This window comes from Anneissia japonica, unplaced genomic scaffold (genome assembly GCF_011630105.1).
Source record: "Anneissia japonica isolate Jap-2015-1 unplaced genomic scaffold, ASM1163010v1 scaffold1558_len139704_cov169, whole genome shotgun sequence".
Taxonomy (NCBI): domain Eukaryota; kingdom Metazoa; phylum Echinodermata; class Crinoidea; order Comatulida; family Comatulidae; genus Anneissia; species Anneissia japonica.
Window position 1 is genome coordinate 12549 of NW_022751692.1, and position 23788 is coordinate 36336.

The 23788-nt window shown below is 35.1% G+C and overlaps 3 protein-coding genes across 6 annotated transcripts in view; 1 reads left to right on the plus strand and 2 right to left on the minus strand.

The window, feature by feature from the left end:
* Window positions 1–1617: 1617 nt before the first annotated feature.
* Window positions 1618–6729, minus strand: LOC117121789 (protein neuralized-like). Its single transcript, XM_033267097.1, has 4 exons — window positions 6421–6729; window positions 3855–4418; window positions 2615–3238; window positions 1618–2078 (listed from the first exon to the last, which is right to left on the minus strand). Exons 1-4 carry the CDS (start codon window positions 6515–6517, stop codon window positions 1642–1644), a joined length of 1722 nt encoding a protein of 573 aa, XP_033122988.1. The 5' UTR covers window positions 6518–6729; the 3' UTR covers window positions 1618–1641.
* Window positions 6730–6789: 60 nt separating this feature from the next.
* Window positions 6790–21304, plus strand: LOC117121788 (condensin complex subunit 3-like). 2 transcript variants are annotated; one of them, XM_033267095.1, is made up of 20 exons: window positions 6790–6928; window positions 7766–7932; window positions 8040–8261; window positions 8608–8836; window positions 9003–9148; window positions 9730–9814; window positions 10217–10409; window positions 11452–11601; window positions 11992–12120; window positions 12769–12985; window positions 13244–13420; window positions 14274–14381; window positions 15363–15482; window positions 16369–16599; window positions 17742–17923; window positions 18160–18328; window positions 18696–18869; window positions 19510–19829; window positions 20359–20502; window positions 21130–21304. In XM_033267095.1, exons 2-20 carry the CDS (start codon window positions 7825–7827, stop codon window positions 21188–21190), a joined length of 3165 nt encoding a protein of 1054 aa, XP_033122986.1. In that variant the 5' UTR covers window positions 6790–6928; window positions 7766–7824; the 3' UTR covers window positions 21191–21304. The 2 variants fall into 2 exon arrangements, with proteins under 2 accessions (XP_033122986.1, XP_033122987.1); XM_033267096.1 differs by having other exon boundaries at window positions 20362–20502.
* LOC117121791 (carbohydrate sulfotransferase 11-like) overlaps window positions 21246–23788 on the minus strand; it is a 16240-nt gene continuing 13697 nt past the window's right edge. For all 3 annotated transcript variants that reach the window (XM_033267100.1, XM_033267098.1, XM_033267099.1), the window contains exon 5: window positions 21246–23476. In XM_033267100.1, coding sequence (XP_033122991.1) covers window positions 22628–23476 — 849 coding nt within the window. In that variant the 3' untranslated portion in view covers window positions 21246–22627. The remainder of the gene's footprint in view (window positions 23477–23788) is intronic.

The following is a 23788-nucleotide window of genomic DNA, read 5'->3' on the forward strand; positions in this document are numbered from 1 at the left end:
CCCACCCGCAATCAACAGATAAAATTTATTAGAATGAAATAAAAAATTATCTTTATCCAGAGTTGTTTTTTGTTGCAAGATAAAAATCATAAAGTGTCACTATAAATAAATTGAACCCAAGACTCTGCAAATTGAAAGGCAAACATAATCAACTATTCAACTCCACTCCATGTAGGCAGTCAAACACTATCAAAATAATAGGTTCACAGATGACTATTTTGGAGAATCGACAGTACAGTTATTTGGTTTCTGCCTTTCTCTAATAAGTCTCTAGGTAAGGTACAGTATCTACCTGACTATCTACACATTAACAACAATCATGATAATATTTATTCATCTTTAGTTCACAACCCACAGTTTTTTGTCTTTTTTTAGCTTTCATTTTTGGATCGTTTCTTTCCAAAAAATCATAATTCCAGTAAAAACAGTGGTCTGTAGATTTTGTTTCACATTTTGATTATCAATCAAATTGGTATAAAATACTAACTACTGTACCATACTGCTTCATTTCCATTGAAGTCAGCCACACTTCTGCACAGCAAACAACTCAACTTATTAAAGATCAGCTGACTCAGTGACACAAACAAAATTTGCAGATTAAATATCTCAGAAAAACAAAACCAACATAATTTGAAAAAAAAAATGTTTTGATAGGTTTACAGTAACTTACAGTACTGTATGTACTGTATTTGCTCTGAAAAAAATTCAATAGACAACCATGTGACCTATCATGGGTATTATGAGTTTAACAGATCTTATTCTTAGTAAGAAACTGAGAGGAAGGAAATTGTTAGGAATAGGAAATGCCAGAAAAATAATATGACTGTAACCCAGCTAAGTAAATACAGCCTACTACTAAATCCAACAAACCATTTCAAGAAGCCAGCCAAGACATGCACTGCCGGTTATTAATAATTTCATATTATTTGTGTCTAGTGCCAATGCTACACAGAATGAATAGAAACGTCAGAGTTTTACTGTGTAATTATGTATTGAACTATATAAAAACGATGTGTTGCATACTTTAATATTTTGATCAGAAAGAATAATATTACATATTGTCATTGACTTTAGAAAGTGTTAAGCTTACTGAAGATAATCAACTTGAATAACAGAAATAATCACATTCTATTGATTATAGTTGCTGTATATTTTTTACTTCATCATTTGATCTTGAAAATGACACCATGAAGTAGTCGAAACGTTGATCTTTTCTTTTTAGCGTTATTTTTATGTTAAATATTTATACAAAACATACTCTTATTAATAATCACATTGGTTTGAAAAAAATCAGGTGATACGACAATTCAGATTATAGTATCCTGTTGTAATGCTTAGAAGAATATTTTTTCACAATAGTGTCTCATAATATATTTTACCTTTGAGGATAAAGACTTTTTTATATTTCTATACTGATCCCTTAAATATAAAGTGACTTGGTCATGATCTGTCCGGTAATAAATTTACATGATCTGTCAGAAAAAATAAGAAATTCAAAGCAAGATAAACCTTGATTGAATTTGAATTGATTATGAGATAAACAATATTTTTGTAAACAGTTTTTTATAAACATCAAGACTGAAATCTCATTTTTTTTAATAGTAAAAGTGTATTAAAACGAAATTGCAAATATTCTTACCTTTATGATTTGAAGGTTTTAATAACGTCCATGATATATGCTCGGCAGATTGGACATGGGGAACCAGCTAATCTCAGTTTCTTGCCACATTCAAAACAGGTACACATATGTCCGCATTTGTAGAACACCGCATTCACAGACTTTTCAAAGCATACAGTGCATTCTCCGTCATCCACAGATTTTTTTGATGGCTTAGGAGGGTTGGCCTTCTTCTGCACAGGTGCTGCAGCGGAGTGCTGCTCTTGCTTTGTTGCAGGCAATGCAGGAACTTCAGGCGCACTAAGGACTTCGGGAGTTATATTCGTACCGTCAAGATGGACGTAAAGATTCTCAACGAGCTCACGCATTCCAAGAAAATCAGAATCATTGCCAACGGGAGGTTGAGGAATTTCATCCTCCAATGGAAGGCTTGGTGGGATTATTGAATGACGTTTGATGCCTGAAATTAAAACAAAAATTGTGATGTTAATGGGAATTATGACTGCACAAACATTTAAAATATAATTTTAAGGAAAAATTGAGAGTTCATGGCAATTTCCCTTTTAAACTCCATTGATGCCTGGTTTCCATACAATCGCTACACTCTCGCTACAGTTTTTTTTACTGCAATCGTTGCATTGTGTATTTGTTCCCGACGCAATCGGGAACGTTCCTCAGTATCGCTAGAGGAGTCCGCGATAGCGTGTACCGATGTTTATGGAAACCAGTCTTAAATTGCTTCTACCGTAACTTTGTTGTTGAGATGCTGTCCTTCTGTGCCACTGTGGTTGTTGGTCGATCCCATAAACTCCTGGAATTTAAATCTCACTCTCGCAAAAGCTTTTAAATTAAAACATTACTTTATTTCCATTACAATCAAGGAATCTGTACAAACCTATAATTGGTAATTAACTTTACTAAATTTAAGGTTTCCTTTTATTAACATGAAACCTATTTTAATACAAAAATGAGGTCAACTATATGCAAAAATCTTACCTAGAAGTCGTATGACTTGTGTATTTCCATAAATGTCAAAGGCGGCCCAAAGGGGCTGAGATATATCAACATGCATAAGGGTGCCGTGTAATTGTCCATGTATTCGGCACAAAACTTTTCCTTCATCGTCTATCATAAATGAAATAGTGTCTCTCTCCTCTGGGATTGGGAAATCACGGCTAAATGCCCAGAATTCCGGACGATCATATAGAGCTTCGACATCATCAGGAATATCATTCAAATTCAATATATTGGGGTCACAAGACGTCACACCAAACCCTAATTGGCCAACAAATTTACTAGAGACCTCAATGACTTTTATAACAATCTCTTCCCCAATTCTTAACGGTCTGTGAGAGAAAACTATACCTCCTTGGTAGGAGTCGGTTTTTCGCTTTGCTTGCTTTTTATGTGATCGTAGCCGAACACTATGTCCGTGCACTTCATGGAAGTGTACACGCTCCAGGTCCAAGGTGTCGTAATTTTGTGTCGGTAATGTGTTGGCAGTGTTTTGTGTGGTAGCATTAGGTATACTTGATTCATCAACGGCAGAATGCGATGGAGGTGTTGTTCTTGAGGCAGGTAATGAATTTGCAATGGCACGCGGTATAGCAGGACTACTTTCTGTAAACAACAACATTTTAATATTTGATATGAATACTAACTAAAATTGGAGCTACTGTTTTTGACTTGGTGGATAAGATAATTCTTTTTAAAATCTTAAGATTCTTAGGTTTAAAGATTTATTGTCCCCTGAAAAAGACAAAAAATCAAGTAATTTTGAAATTAACCAGTATCAAATTATTAACCTGAGCTTAGAAATTATTGAAATAAAAAAATGTGTACCCTGATTTTATACTGTATGACGATAAAATACTTTTTACAGTAATTTCTATTTCAAATTAATATTTTGATGTTATTTCAAAATAAGCAAGCTTATTTTTAAAATGATTATGACAATTTTGGGGTATTCTTCATATTATAATACTGTACAACATTTGAGCCAACAAAAAAGTCTTTAAAAAAAAGCTTAAAAGTTAATTAATTACTTAATTAGTAAATGAACATCATACACTGTAGTTTTGAAAACTCCCAACTAATCAAAAGAATCAATAGCTCAGCAAGATGCTAAATATCACTGCAGTCTATCAAAAGAGAATAGCAATTAAGGCAGAACTTAGATACAGTACACACTGTTATTATTTTTGGTATTTACCATAATTAATACAACGAATCTCACCTTTCAATCTAACTCCAGTAGTGTTGCCATAAACATCAACTAATGCCCAAAGAGGGCTGGATATATCCACATCACTAAAAAAAAGCTGGTATGTAGCGTTATCCATCTTAAAGTACACTTCTCCATATTCATTACAATAGAAAGTCAAAAGATTACCATTGCCTGCATAGTTCTCACGAAGTGCTTTGGCCCAGTAGCCTAGCTTAACCGTTAAATCGGGACAAGCGTATCTAGGCAGACCACCTAAAGCAATCCTAGCTGGGTTCTGTTGAGTGAAACCGAAACGTAACACGCCGCTCCACGAACTTGTACTGTGTACAAGCTCCATATTAACTTCTTCATTGATCGCTATTGGCCGACTGGTAAACACTATTGCGTTGCAGAAGCTACCGACTCGGGAAGCTAATTTGCCATTTTCTGATAACTGAATGTGTTTTCCATGGACATGGTGAAAGCCTAGTGGTGCATTATCATTTCCATCTCCACCAGTCCTTGCACTGACCACCGGTATATGTGGGCTATTATATTTGCTGGAGGTCCAGGAGTGTCTCTGATTGGGTTGACCTGTATAAAAAAAAACTTTTTATTTTATTAAAATATTCTGACAGTACCTATTGTTAGTTGCAATGCCATAACATCTAATCTCAATAAAATGCAGTGGCAGACTGAAGTGGGAGCCCAGCCTGCCCCGGCTCCCTTCTCCCTACATTTTTTAGTTTAGGAGAGCCATTTCCAGCCATTTAGAGACTAGAGGTGCCATAATCATCAATTGTCTTGCATAAGCCTCACCAATGGTGGGGATGTGGTGGTATAGACCCCATATCTGTGTAAGTTGTCCCTCCCTGGGCCCCCTCTATTTTGAATTCCTGGATCCACCACTGATGTTGAGAAAAAAAATCATGGCATAGTCCATTGGTTGCTTTGTTAATTCCACTTTAGTACACTCTGGCTATACAGTATCTAGACACTCCACTGTACATGAGATTTATTCAGTGTAAACACTAAGTTGATCAATACCCTACTCTTTACGAAACTGCGTTCTTTATTGGCACATGGGCCATTGCACTCAAGACCAACGAATTAAACATCTCATTCGATAGACAGCGCATTTAAGCGCACACACAGTGGCTGCCACCATTTAAGCTGCTCTCCAGTACATTAGATAAATTTATAAAACAAACTGCTTTTACAGATATAAATCTGTAATATTAGTGTCAACCTAATACTGTAGGGGTGCCCTTAATAGAGGTGTCCCAAAATAAAGGAAGCTGTTAATATACAAAGTTTCTTGTATTTGCACTTAAAAATGTTAGGCCTTGTATAGTCATTGAATGAAAGGGGAAGTAATCCTCTAGGCCTAGTTCATGTGGGCAAGGTTGATTGTCAGAGAATCGTTTATACTGTACGTCATTACCTGCCTACTCAAAGCTCTGTTCACATTATTATCGAGTTTTCAGTGACAATTATTTTGAGATCTGTCCATATGGCATAATGATGTCACATCGTGTCCTCAGAAAAACACAGATGCCACAAAAACTTTATGGTATGGACAGAGACCACCAGTAAGTTTTCACACTGGAAATTTCTCACTACATAAAAATCCTCAATTTATTGTAATGTACAGTGTACTTCCAAAAAACCAAGACAGGAAATTAAAATATGGTGAATAATTGCAAATAAATTTAAAAAGAACAGCTTGCAATAAGCCTAGGCCACAACTCTAATCATAAGTTTTCAATTATCAGACATTTGCTTTATATTATAAATATCTTTGAAATTTTAGCGAATATTTTTTGCTAACCTCCGTGCTAAACCTACCGTTGATACATAGCCACGAAGAAAAGGGATCGCGAACAGCCAGCAAAACGGTCTAATTCGCCATCGGGAACCAGTGCAAGTTAAATTTGGTAGGTTACATGGCCGTAATAGTAGTTCAACCGACACCGGATTTTGGTAAATGGTAGTTCAAGTCCCTAATAATTTTCAGTAAAATAGGTAGCGCAAGTGTTTATGTCTTGGAGTGGCTGCTGTATCACCCCCCCACCCCCATAAGTTTGGTACAGTATTCAAATGAGGTCGCCAGGAACACAGTAGGCCTTTATGGTATAATTTTAACACTAATCTGGTGAGAAACACTTCATTTGTTTATAGTTTTCAGTTGTTGAAAATTAAGTTTCAATCAATCATCATAGTTTTTTTTTAATTTCAAATCAAATTACAAATTGGTGGAAAAGAAAAAACCACAAGCAAAGCCTAAAACAGTGGGTCCCTTTTAAATAAATGAAATACATATATTTATAACTAACATGTAGAAAAGACAAATGAATAAACAAATAAAATATGATGAATAATGAATACAATGAGACAAAAAAATATAAATAAAAAAATTCATACAATTTGTTTATTTTATAATTATGTATAAATACCACATTATTATAACAAAGTGGTAAAGCATCCCCACAAATCTATATATAATTGTTGCTTTATTAAAATCTTAACTGATAAACCTAGGACTAGGCCTAGACTATCTTAGGCAAGCCGCTATCTTATTGTTGAAGTACAGTACCTCCTCGACCAGAGGTTGTCATGCTACCTCCGCCAGATCCGTAACCACCGTCTAACCCATCGTCGTTCCTGCTGTAGGTTGATGGATTTTGTCCCATTCTCCTTCCTTGTGTACCTTACTGGTTTGTGACCATAAACTGACAAGATATTAGGTAATCAAAATTATCAACAGTTACCGCAGTCCTTTCATCTGATCTGAATGGCTAATCCGTTGAATATTAGCGATTATATTTGGGTAAAAGCTCTAATTACTACCTAATTTTCTTTGCTGCAGGCCTAAGGACATAGGAAGTCAAATTGTCACTCTGCTTCCTAAAAAACATACATATCTTTACGCATGCGCATATGATATACGACTGGTGCTATGGACACGTCTTGCATTTCACAGAGATATGACTGTGCTAATGGAAACAGGCATTTTTACACGCACGATCACAGTGTCGATAGTCACACGGTTATAACAAATTCAAAATTGCAGAACGGAGGCGCGGTAAACTCAAAATTTAATCGTAAGTTAAGTTAACGATAGCATTTTGTTTGTATATCATAACAAGTCAATAAGTTTTTTACAATATATGCAAGAAGTCAGATGCTAATTTTGTTTTTGACCAATTATGAAATGGCTTAAATATGTCAAATACCTTTTTAATGCTCATATCCTTCTAAGCTAGCTAGGCAGGCCCTACCTACTTAGGTACCGAGAGGCTAGCCTTCTTCGGAATTCCCTTCTACTTAATAGAGGGTCTAGGCCTAACTTTCCCGGGTCTGGCAAAGAGCCAACAAGACAGTGCAGCAAGAAGGAATGCCATCCGTTTCGGCCGCGATGTATAATAGGGGGCCTAGCTAGCTAGTACTGTAACAATATCCAGAAATTTGAAAATCAGGAGTTTTTGTTTTTGTTTATTTGTGAGGATTGATTGGTTGGAATTTACAAATAAATAGGCCTAGGCTTTGCCTAGGCCTATATATCAGTTACAGTACCAGTGAGAATTTGTAAGTTAGCTAAACTTATAATTAGGCTCAATTCTTGTATGTTATGTTCCCATGTCAAATTTACACAAATAAAACAAGTTCTTTGCCTTTCCCACATTCTTTTTATTACTTTTAGGTCAAGACAAATATTTATTATATTATAATTATCACCATTAGGATATTTATTAATCATTCAATTAATCGAATTGACTGAAAACATTTAATACAAAATGTGTTACATTCATGGCCGAATGTGTTCACGACTGAAATGGTCCTTCAACCAAGTAACCCAACAAGCCTAGCCTACTATCTTGTACAAGACTCTAGACCTATACTTAAATAATATGTCAAAATTAATTTCTTTTCCATTTCAGAAAAGTTGTTTTCAAATTAGGCCTACCTCTACTGATTATTAGTGTGGGAGAAAACAAAGATGCCTGGACAGCCATCAAAGTCCATGAAAGAAGTGTTTGAGGAATGCCAAAAAGGTGTACAATCACATAATAAACTTATTAAGGCTCTGAAGACAACTTATGAGAAGGTTTGTACTATTTTATACATTTGTCAATATGACATTAATAAACCTCAAAAATCACCATCAAGTCATGATCGGTAACTCTTTCTCTTTTATTTACTTCCAAATACCAGACAACAGATAAAGAGGCATTCAGAGAGGAATTCATCAGTTTTCTTAAACATGCTATGATCGTCTTTAAAAAGGAGCCCGTCGTGGAACGTACACTTGAGTTTGCTGCAAAATTTGCTGTGTCGTTTGTTGAGGAAGACTCTCAAGAGGAGAGTGAAGATTCTCAACCTGTAGATGATGAAGACAATAACTTCAGCTTGTTTCTCTTTAGATTTCTCTTGAAGGTATTATTATTATAATTATTATTGTTGTTAATTGTTATTTTTATCCTGGGGACTTGCTTTAACCAGTAAGAGCTCATAGCTGTTACGGCACTGACATCTAACCCCCTCACCCAACATACCCCCAGCCTACTCCAATGCGAGCAGTGAATATAACAGAATGAATCTTGCCCAGGAAGAATACTGTATCCAGGCTGTTTACCCCAAGTAGGAAATCAATGATATTTCGCATAATTTAAAATTTCTGCTTCACTTCTACTGCTCAAAAGATCAAATTTGGACTCCCCTACAACAAGTGTGTACTGTATTTGAGTTGTGTGTTCCATAAAGTATTCCATCTATTTTCCAGTCTCACAAAGCCAGGGATCGAGCAGTACGTTTCCGTGTTTGCCAGCTGATCAACAAATTACTGGTTAGCATGCAAGAGGATGCCCAGATTGATGAAGATCTATTTGACGACATTTATCAGTGCATGCTTGTACGGTTGAAAGATAAGTTTCCAGCTGTGCGAATCCAGGCAGTTACTGCCCTCGCTCGACTCCAAGATCCATCGGACTCAGATTGTCCTGTTATTAATGGTAAATTTTCACTAACAGGAATTACTCAAATATGATTGATTAATAGTAATAGCAAAATAGAGGCACCCAGAAAGCATGACTTTCTTTCACTAACTTTCAGTTTCAATTAATGCATAAACGTTTTTTTTAAACAGTGTTAATTGTAGTTGCATATTTATTTTCATAGCATATATGTTCTTCCTGGAGCATGATGCTGTACATGAAGTAAGACGAGCTGTGTTGTCTTGCATAGCACCCTCTACGAGAACATTACCCACAATCATCCAGCGAATACTTGATACTAAGGATTCTGTACGCAAACTGGCTTACCAGGTGAATTTTTGTCCAATATTTTTAACTTACTTAACTTATCCTGAAAATCCTCAGTTTGACGTAGCATCCCTGATAGCTACATGGAAGGAAGCTCTTTTTGTTGCCATTCTGCCTGCTTCGACTACGCTGATGTTTAGTAGCTCTTCAATATCTTTCTCTCATCATTTCCTTGGGCGTCCTCTACCTCTTTTCCCCTCAATTCTGCCTTCCATAAATGTGTTCTCTAGGCAATTGTGACAATTGTGAATATTTTTAAGATTGCTTATTCTTTAGAAGGCTTCTTCTAAATTGATGTTTCATCAACAATTTGTTTTATGTGCTCTTAAAACATTTCATTAACAACAAACAATATACTAGACAAATCTACAAAATAATTGCATTTATTTGCCTTTGAATTTGGGTGGGTCCTCTATTTTGTGGTACCATTGTATAAGGTCATAAAATTAAGGTACAACATATTGCGTTAGAACGTAATTACTCTTTTATTGTCTTTCACAAATATTTGACTGATGAATAAAATTAGAGTGCTGACAGCCATTCAAAAACTAATCTCAGCCTCTTTGTTATATCTTTGCATACAGGTTATTGCTGAGAAAGTCCATGTCAAGGCATTGACGATTGCACAACGAGTGCGAATTCTAAAAACTGGATTGTCAGACCGCTCTGGTAAGAGAAACAACTAAATCACTTGTTGAATTACCGTAAAACCTTGAATATGAGTCCCATGGGCTTAATCTTGAAAAGAAGTCCATCTTGAAAAGAAGTCCCTCTCTTTAGTTTGTAAAATTAATCTCGAACAAAGAGCCCATCTAGAAAAGAAGCTCATGGGTTTCTAATCCAGATCAAGATGTTTAAAAACCAACACGATAGAGTAATTGCATTCTTTAATGCACTTCGAAGAACTAGTGCACTATTCAGAAAAGAATAGGGAACATTAGATTGCCCCCTAGACCATCATCACCAGTGGGGTGGGGGGCACTGCATCGCTGTCCGTTCTCCGGGACAGAGCTGAACTCCCTAATTAATCTACCAAAAATACTAAACACCTCTTTCATGTACTCGCTATAGAAATGGTTCGTGAAACATGTGCTTCCAAGATTATCACAGCGTGGTTGCGGACATTTGAAGGCAACGTGCTGGAGCTCTTGAAGTGCCTTGATGTGGAGAACTCATGTGAGACGGCAGAGATGGCATTGAAGAAGTACATGAAGAGAATACCACCTGAAGAATTAGTGGAAAACTTCGATCTTTTGAATGGAAGGTAACTTGTAAAAAGTATAATAATTGATTAATTATAATTTTTCATTGCAATAAAATCAACTTTATTGGTCAAACCTATAAAATATATGATTTTAAATTGTTATTGCTTTTCATGATGATGATTAAAGCCATAGCCCTCATAGAGCTGTTGACGGCTTCTGGCATTCTGTCTCATCGCTGTTCATAATACAAGCTAAAATTCCACAAAACAGAGGGAATATAATTGAACCAAATGTTGAAAAAAAAATACACTATAAACATGATTCTACCTATTTACTTCCCTGAAATGAATAGAAATTTATTGGGTAATCTAAAAAACTCCAGCACGTTGCCTTCAAATGTCCGCAACCACGCTGTGATAATCTTGGAAGCACATGTTTCACGAACCATTTCTATAGCGAGTACATGAAAGAGGTGTTTAGTATTTTTGGTAGATTAATTAGGGAACAAGAATACTGACAGGAAAGCTGCAAAAAGGCTAAAAGTTTAACAAATTTTTTATAAAATAGTTAAGAAACTTGGAAAACTACCTTCATATATCACATATTTTATATTTTTTCACTCTTCCATAATTTTTTTTTTCTCTTTTGTGGTATAACAACCACCACTTTTATTCATCAATACATCAAGTTATTTGAATTGCAGACATTCTGCATTACAGCCTTTTTGCTATTTCACCTTTTTTCTTGATTTTCTTATTTTTTAAACTTTTCTTGATTCTTATATATACAATAGAATATGCAAATTAAGTCAATAAATGTATGTTATATGAAAATTTAAAAAATAAATTTAAGCATAATTCTATGATATTAACATGATTTCAAAGTTTAGGCATTAACCAATTGTAACCATTATTAATATAGATTTTATTTGACCAGTATATCCCTTAATTTTTTTTCTCCCTTTTTCATTTTTATATACACTCTTCCATAATTAATTTGTATCTACAAATATTTCATTACTATGGTTATATATATATATATATAATTGTATAATTCTAAATGTGTAATTTGTATTACTATAATTGTGTCTATGCATGTCAGACTTGTCATTGAAGAAAGTTCATTAACCTGTGAGAATGTCCTCTACTGGCGGTGTCTATGTGAACATCTGAATTCACTCGGTGGCCAAAACATTGATCTCCTTGACAAGCTGTTACCAACAGTTTCATACTTCGCTTCGTACATCAATAGGTAGGTCATTGTAAACCCAATTTGCATCCTGGGAATGTGTCTCTATGGCAAGATTCTGATATTCAATCTTTGTTTTTAATTTTAATGTACATCCTAAATTTAGTTATCAATTACAGTTTGAAGGTCTGGATTTCATTTTGAAAGGTCCTCATATCTTGAATTACTGTATCTCATATTTTATGTATCACTTATCTCATACTTTCTCACATTATTTCATTATAATATATCTATATATCATATTTTACTATCTATTTTAACTTTATCTCACAATATCTAATTTCTTAGTTTGCTGGATGTCATACTTTCTCATATATTTTACTGTATCTCACAGTTATCTCATTCTCAATGTACTTATCGTATATTTTCTCATTTTGTCTCACATTACCACAGTTATCTACAGGAGTTCACAGTTTCCTCATTAGATGTGACAAAAGTGGAAGAGACTTTAAAGTCTGAGTTCATAGGTGAACAGTTGTTGATTTTGACAAACATCTTGGATTTGTCTGATGAAGTTGGCAGGTAATATATAACCATGTTACAGTAATACTTTAATAAATAATTGAGTTTGCCATTTATGTTTATCTGAATGGACCTTGAATATTGCTGCTAAGGTACCACAAAACAACGGTGGAAAAACACATGCAAATAAGTGCGTTTGTGAGACAACACGTGTGTTTGTGAGACAACACGTGTGTTTGTGAGACAACACGTGTGTTTGTGAGACAACACGTGTGTTTGTGAGACAACACGTGTGTTTGTGAGACAACACGTGTGTTTGTGAGACAACACGTGCGTTTGTGAGAAGATGTGTATAAGAGACAGACATATTGCGTTAGAACGTAATTACTCTTTTATTGTCTTTCACAAATATTTGACTGATGAATAACTGTCTCTTATACACATCTAGATGTGTATAAGAGACAGATTCTGATGTCATCATATTGCCATCTAAATTCAAAAAACTGAATTTTTATTTATGACGTCATTATTTTTATTCTCATTCAAACTATCTCGCTTTTTCTTGATCAATCGTCTCCCACCTTCGAGCATGTTATAGCAGAGACAATTTCCTTTCAATTGATCGGTTGTCAAGTTTGATTGACACTCCGGAAAGGTCCATTCTGTCTATCATGTCTGAGTTTGATTTTTTTTTTTTTTTTTTTGCAGGAAAGCTTTAAGGTCAATAGTGCATGACCTGATGATTGCACCAAATATCCCAGCATCCCTCACTCCCCTTTTGATGAAACTGATGGTGAAGCTGCTAGGCAACCAGGAGGAACTCATCCAGCAGATTGCAGAGATCATTTCTGAAATAAGAGCGCCAATAATTACAACAATTCAGAAGACACCAGATAAAGATGAATGTCGACAGAAAGAATTGAAGGTGACTAACAGAAAAGCTTAAGAGATTGTTTTTACTGGAAAAAGAGGAGAACTGATGATGAATAACAAAATAATAAAACTACCAACAAATAAATATAAAGGGTTGCTAGAAATCACAGTATTAATAAACATTTTATTAGTAATTACATATTTTTTATTTTAAAATTCTTGAAGTGATTCAGTAACCGATATTAACTATGGCAGTACTGTACATTCCAGAGTATGATTGTGTTCTTTGGTTTTACTTTATTTACAATAGTTGGCCAGTGTTCGCATGTTGTTGAATGAAGCTCGGGATGAACTGGAGACCTGTGTAGAGGCTCAAGAGTTTGGCAAAGCAGCAGAACTCAAGGACAAAGTTGCAGACCTGGAGAACACCAAGGAAACGCTGACCAAGGAAAAAGAACCACAAGTGGAGGAGATTCAAACAGAAAAAGTATAGAAGTGCCACTTGGGAATTTGAAGATAGAACCCCTATCAATAAAAAAAAGAATTTAAAGGAGAAATATAGTAATAATACAAAGAACTTGTCGAGGAATCTTCCTAAACCTGTGCATTAAAATGGTCTGTCACCAAACCTGAATGGACCGATGCACCTGCGATATCATCGCAAATCTAGTTGTGAGCGTCAACATAATGAACATACACAAGATTTGTAATTTCAAAAATTGAATATAATGTAACTGAGTATGCTAAATCAGTTCTGCCCTTTATTTTCGTGGCCCTGTATTTTCAAGCTTTTTACAATTTTAAATATTTTGTTTGTTTTTTTTTTCTCCACCATTTTATTGCGAAAATCGCAAAAATTAAGGGTGTGCAAAAATAAAGGGCTTTACAATATTAAATTGGTAAACTTCTACTTTATCATTGGTAGGATTAATACTTATGTTGGGACAAAACTTAGATGTCCTGAGCACTGAGGTCTTTCCACTTTTCACGGTCTTCCATCAAACACTTTATTTCATTTGTGTATTCGTCATTTGAGTACAGGATTAATGATGATAGTTATTTTAATAGCCTCGTAAAGGAAAAAAGCTATGGTGGAGAGTAATTGTATTTGCAGCGAATTGTATTAAATAGGAAGACAGATCCTGTTAATATTGTACCTTGTTGATTATGCTAATAGCTAATAATATATTGTTAATACTTAATAGTGGAAATTATCAGTTATTATAAAAAAAAATATACTTGGTATTATTATTTTGTTATTGTTGTATATATTACCATCCAGCTAACTAAACTTGAATTTAAATGTGTAATTATAACTATTGTTGCTAATGTTCTTTCAGAATGATCCTCAAACCCTTGTGAAATGCTTGACCATAGCAAGTGAAATGCTTCAACATTTACAAATGAGGTCATTCAACCCTACCCTGAGGACACTTATTGATACATTGGTAAGTTCACTGGGCCTAGAGTTATATTTGTTAGGTCTCAAGCTATATTTTCTTACCTAAAACTACCTTAGATAGTTCTAGAGCTACATTTGTTAGGTCTAGAAGTACATTGTACTATAGGCAGAGTAGATATGGACCAGCAGGTTGTCCCATTGGGGTTCTTTTCAACATTCTGACTCTTGCAAACCAGTTAATATTATCAAAGAGAATAGAACTGCAAGAGATCCGACTCTCTGTGTTTCATTGGATCATAATCCTATTTCAAGGTACTATCATAAACTAGAGGGTGTCCTTCAGAATGCAAGTCTCAAGCTCTATTCGAATTCTAATAGGGCTCCCCCTATCTTGTGGTAGTACTGTACTTATTTTTTATGTATTATTGTGTGCCTACAAAATCAGGGCACTCAGACCTCTTGCAATTCTTTAATCTCATATTATTGTTTGTTAAATTGTAGCTTTTGTTTATGAGTGCATTTCCTATGTATATAGCAAAGAATTCAACTACATATGAGGTATGCCATCCCAACACCAGCGTACTGTCGCTGATTGTTCAACTAAGTAATTAGCATAAATATATGGCAGTATTGTATACTTTAGTACAGAGAAGCTGTAATACCTTTACTCATAACTTTGGCAGTAGTAAATAATCCATCATTCTAAAGCTTAGAATGCGCAGAATATAAATATATTATAAAGTCAATTTTGATGTGTTTGTCACTGATGGTTTGGCATGGCAAGCGCTGCATGACTTAACAGTTCTTTAAGCTCTAGTACGGAGAAGCTGTATTACTTTTACTCATAAATTTGACAGTAGTAATAATCCATCATTTTAAAGCTTAGAATGTGGAGAATAAATATATTAAAATTTCAATTTTGATGTTTTGGTCACTGGTGCTGATTTTGGCAAGGCAAGCCCTGTATAACTTAACAGTTAGTTAAGCTGTAGGTGTGATCATTATTCCCTTCTTTCCTTGTTTTTAGGTTCTACCAGGCATTTTACATGAGCATGAGCTAGTAAGAGATGTTGTCGTTCGATGCCTGGGCCTAGCCTGCCAAATGAACCGGGACTTTGCACGACAGCATCTACTACTCTTTTTACAGGTATGGCTCCTTGGCTTAATTATAAATCAAACCTCCATGTTTTATTTCATCCAAGCAAAACTTTTTACATGTAGAATAAAAATAGAACAGGAAGAATAACTGGGCTGCTTCAGAATAAAAAGCAAATCAACGTTATTGTGCATAATAAACAAAATTTGTCGCGTATTTTGTGCATCCAAAAGTTCAAATTTGGACTTGTCTGCTTTTAAATGTGTTCTATGATGGTGCAATTCTTTGGTCATCTTGGCATAACAAATAGAATAGCTAGTTCGGTTTTGTTAAAAGTGTATTTATATCCAAATGCAATCACCGATACAATCAAACCCAATGACGCAGAGGTTGCATTTCTGCTTCTCAACCTGTAAGTTTGGTGGTTCAATCCATCGCTGTGTATTTTGCTTGTGTCCTTGGGCAAGGCACCCTATCTATGGTTGTCTCTCTCCACCCAGGAGTACAAGTGGGTACCAGGTAGGTTTAAACAGAAAATGCGCTGATTACAACTGAAAAATTATGGAAATCTCCCCAAAGACCTGAGTATGTGTTCCATATTTTCTTGGTCCAATGACCAGGGTTAATAATGTTGAGCGCATAGAGATCTTTACAACATGCTGTAAGTCGACCATTATTTTTACCATTATTATCGCCCTTTGTCAAAATGTATTATTTCATTGTGACCATGGCATAAGGTGTGTAGCAGTGTATTACTAGACCAGTATATTGCATGTTGTAATATTCTAAAAAGTCTTTCCCAAAATCAGAGCAATTGATTTGAAACCTCAAAGATTAAAAATGAACCTCAAAGTTTGCCAAACTGTCTAACATTTATATGTATTTATTTTTATGATCTATTTGTGTAATCTTTTTGTGTTGTTCACTTATTTTTAAGGTTTACCAAGTTGATCAGAATGAGGTTAAGGTCACTGCCCTCAAGGTCATTTTTGATCTTCTGTTGACCTACGGATTTGAAACCTTCAAAATTTCATTTGTCGGCCAATCAGAAAGCTCAACTGAATCTGATGAAGACCAGAAGGGGGAGGGTGATCAGAACAATGAAGAGAATAGCAGCAAAACAGCTAATAGTCTGCTGAATATTCTGATCAGGATTTTAGAGAGTGAGGTATGTACCATGAACAGCGCCCTCTTTCATATATTATACTTTTTTAACTCTTTCACTACGTAATTTCCTATTCCATATTTCCCATATCTGGACGGAATAAAATGCAGGAAATTTGGGGAAAATAGGAGATATATAGAAAAAGCATTATAAGTTTTTAATTGGCTTTCAAAAATATACAAAAGTATATATATTCTTTATCCTTGAGACCTTCTCTGTCTAATTATAAGTCCACCTTGCCCATGGCCACGGACAGGACCAGGACCACGACCACGCCCTCTGACATTCCGTCTCCGATTTGGTACAGGCTGAAAGTTGTCACTGTCGTTGGTGCTAGTGTTATGCACACTTTCACTATCATCACTATCATGACTAGGCCTAGCTAGGCCTACACTATCATCATCGCTAATATCTATGTCATCTTGTGATTCAGTGGCAGTATTTGAACAATCACTATCACTCTGGGTATCATCATCATTGACATCCCACTGTGCAAGTCTGCGAAGCACTTCTTCTGCAGTTAAATTACGTCTCCCAAGCGCAGCCATTAAAATGTTACTCAAAACAACAATGCCTGCTTGAAGCCTGTTTCAGCCTTTATTCAGACGGAGAGCCGCCCTCAACGGCTCAAAATAAGGTCAAAGGTCATGCAGATTGTTGTTCAATATAATATATGCAAACGTCATGGGGATATCCCCGGGATATCCTCATTTGTTTACAGTGACGTCAACAAGCCGCTGTCAGCGGCTTTCCGTTCAAACTGCATATTTTATCTGCGCCGCTGTGAGCGGCTCGCCGTAGCGAAAGAGTTAATAATGTGTAATATGCTTTTGCAAAGAGATTGCCATTTACTGAGATTGAGGACTGTTATAAGTTTCAGTGGTGTGGGGGAGGGGTATTTGCCATACTAAACAAGAAAAATTCTTCAAATGAACCCTACCAGGGATTTTTCATACCAGGACTCTAGTCGGCACCTAGTTTGGATCCCCGTCGGACACCTTCTCGGCAAATTTCTGGTGCCATCGCTGATAAGTTTGTATTAGCTGTCTTTGGCATTTGTGCCTAAATTAATATAATTGAATAAATTATTATAATATTGTTATTCTTATTGAAACTGAATCCTATCGTGTACTAATTATTTTCAGAATTCTGAGTTACGCACTGTAGCCGCCGAGGGTTTCTGCAAACTCATGCTGTCTGGTCGTGTCATCAGTTCAAAGTTGATATCCAGACTTGTTCTTCTTTGGTACAATCCAACAACGGAAGAGGACCACCATCTACGCCACTGCCTTGGCACCTTTCTGCCCATGTTTGCTTTTGTGGCTAGGTATATTTTTGTATCAACTATTTTGGCAACACAAGAATATATAAACAGAGTTGTATGTCAGCTTTTGTATTAAGCCCTTTCCAGACTATCAAAATTTACTTGACAAAACACGTGACATGCCTAAATATGGTCATGATGACATCACATCATGACCATATATAGGCACATCATGACTATATATGGGCATACATAGTGTGAATAGAGCTTTGCAGTAACTTATCCTCTTCCCTCTGCAGACGCAACCAGGAATGTCTTGAGGAAGCATTTCTGCCAACACTGGAGACACTGTTTAATGCTCCAACCACATCCCCTCTTTCCAAAGTAAATGACTCTAATGTTGCTGACCTGCTCATCCAACTGATGGACCAGCGTAATTTGCAAAACTTTGCTCAGGAGAACTTACAGGTATGGCTCAGTGGATATCCTCCTTCATAATACTTTTCGGAAGTGGTGTTGCTAAACATTTTCCTTAGCAAGATTTTCTAATGTATCCTCAGAGTCAGACCTGATGTTTTTCTCGTCGGTAGTTTGCACACTGTTGGGCAGAGCGTTATAAATTTGGTCCACCACCTCGAAAGATGGTTTTGACCCCATCCTATTTAACCTTGAAAACTGGTATTGGATCAAAACCCAGCTTACATTGTTGTTTCAGCAGAAAATTGTTCATTTTTATAGCTATTTTTATTTTACTTTTAAGTGTTAAAAATATAAGTTTTTGAATGAAAATTATAGTTTGTGCAATGTATGTAAGAATTGTTTTGTTTTTGTACAGGAGAGCAGTGTTCATGACAGCCTAGGCCTCAAGATCTGCAACCATGTGCTAAGCAACCCTGATGCCCCTGGATGCCGTGTCTTAATCAAGTCTCTGAACAAGCTATACATCACCCCTACAATACACACCACCACCTTCAAAGATATGTTGACGCTGCTGCAACAAATGTTAGAGGTATGTCTATTGCCTGGGATACCTATGCCTATGTTTTCATATTTAGCAAATAGTTTTGCCAAAAACATCCACGACAGAGAAGAAAATAGAAATAAGTTGTATTGGTGAATGTTAATAGTGTAGTAAAGGGATGGTTAAATGCTTTAAATTTATGTAGTTAGGAAGAAATATACATATATTATTTTCGGATCGAGATTTCAAGGCAGCAACAGGCGTTAACAAATTTTTAAAAACTTATTATTTTCTGAAATTTCCTTTTTTTCATGGCGGCAGGTGGGCTAATTGGCCAAAAATGTATTTGAAATCATTATTGGCAGGTGGCAGGTTCGCTTAACAAGTTATTAAAAAAGTCTTTCCTAATGTGAAAAAAAAATCTTTTGTTTGTGGAAATACAGTAAAAGTTTCAATGTGTACTGAAAAGATGTATATTTTTTGTACATGTAGTTTAAGTTATGAATTCCTAAAAGAATTATAGAAGATGTTTTTACCCATATTTATATTATTAATGCACAAAACATACATTTTTTTATCTGTGTTTCATTTGGTAGTTATTTGACATTTTGAGATGAGCAATTCCTTATTTATTTAAAATTTTGTGGTTTTGGTATATTTTAAATATTGAGGATGTTACTGTGTATAGGTAATTGACGATAAAGTGAGCAAAAAAATTCTGGACAAGTTGAAGGCCAGCTTAACAGCAATGATTGTTGATGAAATACCAGAACCATCAGCAAGCAACGAGAAGGCTCCAACCGAAGCTGTTGAAGAGAAGACGAATGTCATTGATGGAAATAACGACAACGAAGAAATGGGAAATGTAGAGGAAGACAAAAGCAAGGAAGGAACAGATGATACTCAAGAATCGAATAATACACCAATGGAAGTTGAGACCAATGGTAATGGTGATAGTGTTGGTAGTGAAGAACGGATTAATACAAAGGCATCCAAGACCAAGAAAAAGTAAGTACTGTAGTGAGAACAGTTTGAAAAGCTAATTGATGGAGGCTGCAAACTGTAAACATAGTTTGGAAAATAGTTTTAAACTATTAGTAATAGAAAGAATGTGCCCACAAAATCAAATTGCTTTCAGTTCATTCTTGAATAAAATTGTGATTCTGTCCTTGCAGAAAAAAAACATGATATAATTTTTATGTTTGATGTCAATCCATTCGGATTTGAACCTACAACTCATGAAGTATTGTACTGATTGGACGCCTCTACCAGGTGAACTAGTGCTTCGGCAGCAATTTGTCACCAAATTTCTAATAATTTCACAAAGTTTTCTGCTTTTTTGTTGCAATTCTATTCTATTCATTTTTTTTGCCAGAAGACACACTAGCAAAATAAAAGATATCATGCACTAATCTAGTATCATGCACCAATCTGGCAGATGGTTAAAAAGTAACAAGTTACTTTATAAAAACAACAGTGCTAAATTATTTTTTTATTATGGATTATTTATTTAATCACTGCATCTTTTTTTTCTTAGTAGAGATGATGAAAATAAAGAGCCAGTGATAGTTGTGAGGCGGTCGTCACGGAGAAAGAAAGCCACTAAGCAATCTGTAAAAAAGAAACCCATTCGATGTCAATTGTATTCAGATTCAGAAAGTGATACTGAGGACTTTCAAAAGTAAGTAACATCTTCTTTTATATTTTCTTTTTATTCATAGAGTGAACATGCCCTTTTCATCATATTCAAACACAAGCTGAAGAGAGTTGAGACAAATCTATGAACACACCCTACATCTGTCTAAACAATATTTAGCACTTAATGTCAGGAAAGAGAAAAAAAAAATATTTAGCACTTTAATTATTAAATGCAAGGTCTGTGCATGGTGTTATTGTACACAAATAGAATGTTATGCTTTGCAATTGAAAAATGTTCCAACATTTGCAGTTGTTGCTGGTAGTTGGGCAATACTTGCGATATGCCAATATATGGGCATGATGAAGTCATGACCCTCCCTATATGAGCCAATCACAGGAATTTGTCTCATAAAATTTTATGTGTGTACATAGCTTTACTTTAGTCTACAAACATGGTCAATAACTTGATTCAACGCTTTGTAAAGAAATCTCTGTAGTGTAGGGTAAAGTTTTTTTTATATTATTCTTTTCTTTGTTGATTGTGTAATTTAATTTATAAATATTATTATTAGATTTTTATATTGGTAGACTTTTTGTGGTTGATCGATGGATTGATAAATCTGCTAGTGGATTAAAGAATAATTAAAATAATTGTTTGTTTCCTTCGCAGTTTAAAGCTACCACGCAAAGTAAAGGCTTTGAGCGAGTTAAATCTAAGCGACAGTGATTAACTTCCTCCAGTAGTATCATCTCATTGGAAACAACAAGTGTTTAAACTTCTTTTTCATGTTGTACAGTATTTTATAATTACAGTAGTATTTAGTATTCCTAGACAATTAAAAAAAGGGGGGCCCTTAAAACAACTTCAGGAGGTTGTGTTTTATAAATAAGATATCATGTAATTTTTATCAATTGAACTATATAATAGATTATGATTAGGCATTTTAAATAAGATAATTTTAACAATTCAACTAAATTTTATTTGTATGGATTGCTTTTGTTTTTTGGGGTTTTTTTACATTAATATCAGTCATCATATGTTTATCAGATGATTATCAATTTTAGCTTTCTATGTTTGAATAAAAATTTCAATTTTATGTTTGGGATTATTCTCATTTTGTGTTTTGTTTTTTAAGAAAGTGTTTGCAACATGTTGTATTTTTAGATAGCTCAATTTTATACAAATTCGAAAAAAAAGAAATCGAGTATGGGACGCCAATTACATTTGGTATGGCGCGCATTAAGTGCAAAAAAAGTAAATAAACCAAAATTAGGGCCTGGAACCCAGGCTACCTTCAACTGTACACAATGCAGTATCGAAGATGTACAGAAAGTGGTACAAGCCCCTAGAAAAATGCTGCACACGCCATGTGCCCCAACCCACTAAACATTTGCAGTTGTGGTGCCAGCATCTGATATCTGGTGGAGAGGGGTTGGCAAGTGAGGGGAAAGGTAAAATTTTAGAGGGGGGTGGGTAATATATTTTTCATTAGAAGACCAGAAATAAAATTATAATTTATAAAATCACAACATTAACAGGTAACGCTTCTAATGTGCTTGTTGTTTTTATTTAAATGTGCAGTATTTTATTACAAGTGTAAAAGGTTTGTTAAATGCATTGTTTTTAAGTGGCCAGTGGCCTTAAAATGGCAGACCAATTGAAGCAATTAATTTTGTTGACCAATCTTATATAGTGTTCATTTTTTCTGGCAAAAATGGGGGGGGGGGAGAATGTGGTCACTGAACATTTGCCAAGCAAAATAGTATATGACTAATAATAATATTTATACTGTCAGAAATTATTGCATAAGATTTCAAATTAGTACATGAAATTAAGCGACACAGGATATACAATTTTCATTAAACATTACTACTACTATTTTACTTTGTATAACTACAATTCAAATATCACCATCAAAATTATTTGACGTTTTCTCATTGTGAATGTTGCATTTTATATCTAATTATTGATCTGTAAGGTGACAAGCTTATTGGTCAGGATTTGCTTCAGTCTACCCAGCTGTATCAATCAAATTGTTGGGAGTAACCTGTTGTTGACTAGCGTCCTTTCCAGGGGGATCATCATACTCTCATCCACTTCACACTACTTAAATTACTGGGGATGGCTCCAGCCACTATGAGCCCATTGGCTCGGCATGGATTCACTTTTACTCTAGGCCTACTTGCATTTTTCTAAAAGTATCATCCAGTGAATAACCAAAGAGTTCATAATCTCGTGAGTAATACTGTCTTAATTTCTTAATAAATGTTGGATCGATTTTGGAATATTCCTGTCGAAGTTTGATAGCAGCGTTTGATTCGTGGATTACTGGAAACTTTGCAATGCCATTGACTCCTAGCCATTTAAGCATGTATGGCCCTTCCAGTGCTAGTTCTTCAAATCTACCAATAAACTCTGGCTTAAATCTACACGGATCGCACGATCGGTACATAGGTAGAAAATGGTCTTGGTACGGATCAATTTCGTAATGCGGGCCTAGATCAATAACGAAATTGATAAATTCATTAAATGTTATGCTCAAGTTGAATTTGTAATTATAATTCTGTGCTAACGAATTATTTCTGTATCTTCTAGCTATATCCTGACCATATTCAAATTCCCAACTATGAATCACTTTAAAGTTGTCTCCCCTGAATTTACTAAGATATAGAGACAGCAAACGCGTTATTGGATCCCGCACAAACATAGCTTTCTTATACGTATTCATCTTGCGTTGGAACTCATCAGGCGATAAGTTATACATTAATCTCTTTCCGAATCTACCAGATATAAAGTATATGCTATGCAAAATTGTTTTCCAAGTTGTACATGCCACCTTCGGAACGTAACAGTAGATAAATTTGTGCTTGTCATCTACTATCATATGACCTATGTCGTAATATCTGTTAACGAACGAAGAGTTCTGATATCCGTGTTCTTTACAAACTCCGAGGACGTGCTCCACTCGTTTTTTAATTCTCTGCGGAAGATCCTTGTCATTATTTTTTGATTTGATCTGGAAATAGAAGTAAATAAAACGTTTCAAAGCGTAAATCATTCTTCTGCAAAGGCATATGGCTAGATGTAGGCCTTACTGTACTTTATTGATTACTAATTTAATATTTTCCTCGCGGTAAACTGACTTAAAATTATTGAACTGAAAACTTTGCATAGCATGCAGTCTTGAACCATCTTGAACTAAAGACCTAGGAAGTGCAGGCAAGAATCTTAAGCACCAAGACTATCCAATTCATATATATATATATATATAGGCCTATATATCATTTAGACAACAGTGCTTGCACTACAGGCTGTTTCATGAGGTACT

Excerpts from the sequence above, each read along its gene's own strand:
- LOC117121789 (XM_033267097.1), bottom strand. The coding sequence starts at position 6,517 with ATGGGACAAAATCCATCAACCTACAGCAGGAACGACGATGGGTTAGAC. Across the intron at positions 4,419-6,420 it reads GACAACCTCTGGTCGAGGAG|GTCAACCCAATCAGAGACAC; the intron begins GTACTGTACTTC and ends TTTTTTATACAG. Across the intron at positions 3,239-3,854 it reads TACTGGAGTTAGATTGAAAG|AAAGTAGTCCTGCTATACCG; the intron begins GTGAGATTCGTT and ends TGTTGTTTACAG.
- LOC117121788 (XM_033267095.1), top strand. The coding sequence starts at position 7,825 with ATGCCTGGACAGCCATCAAAGTCCATGAAAGAAGTGTTTGAGGAATGC. Across the intron at positions 9,815-10,216 it reads TGGATTGTCAGACCGCTCTG|AAATGGTTCGTGAAACATGT; the intron begins GTAAGAGAAACA and ends TACTCGCTATAG. Across the intron at positions 10,410-11,451 it reads TTCGATCTTTTGAATGGAAG|ACTTGTCATTGAAGAAAGTT; the intron begins GTAACTTGTAAA and ends TATGCATGTCAG.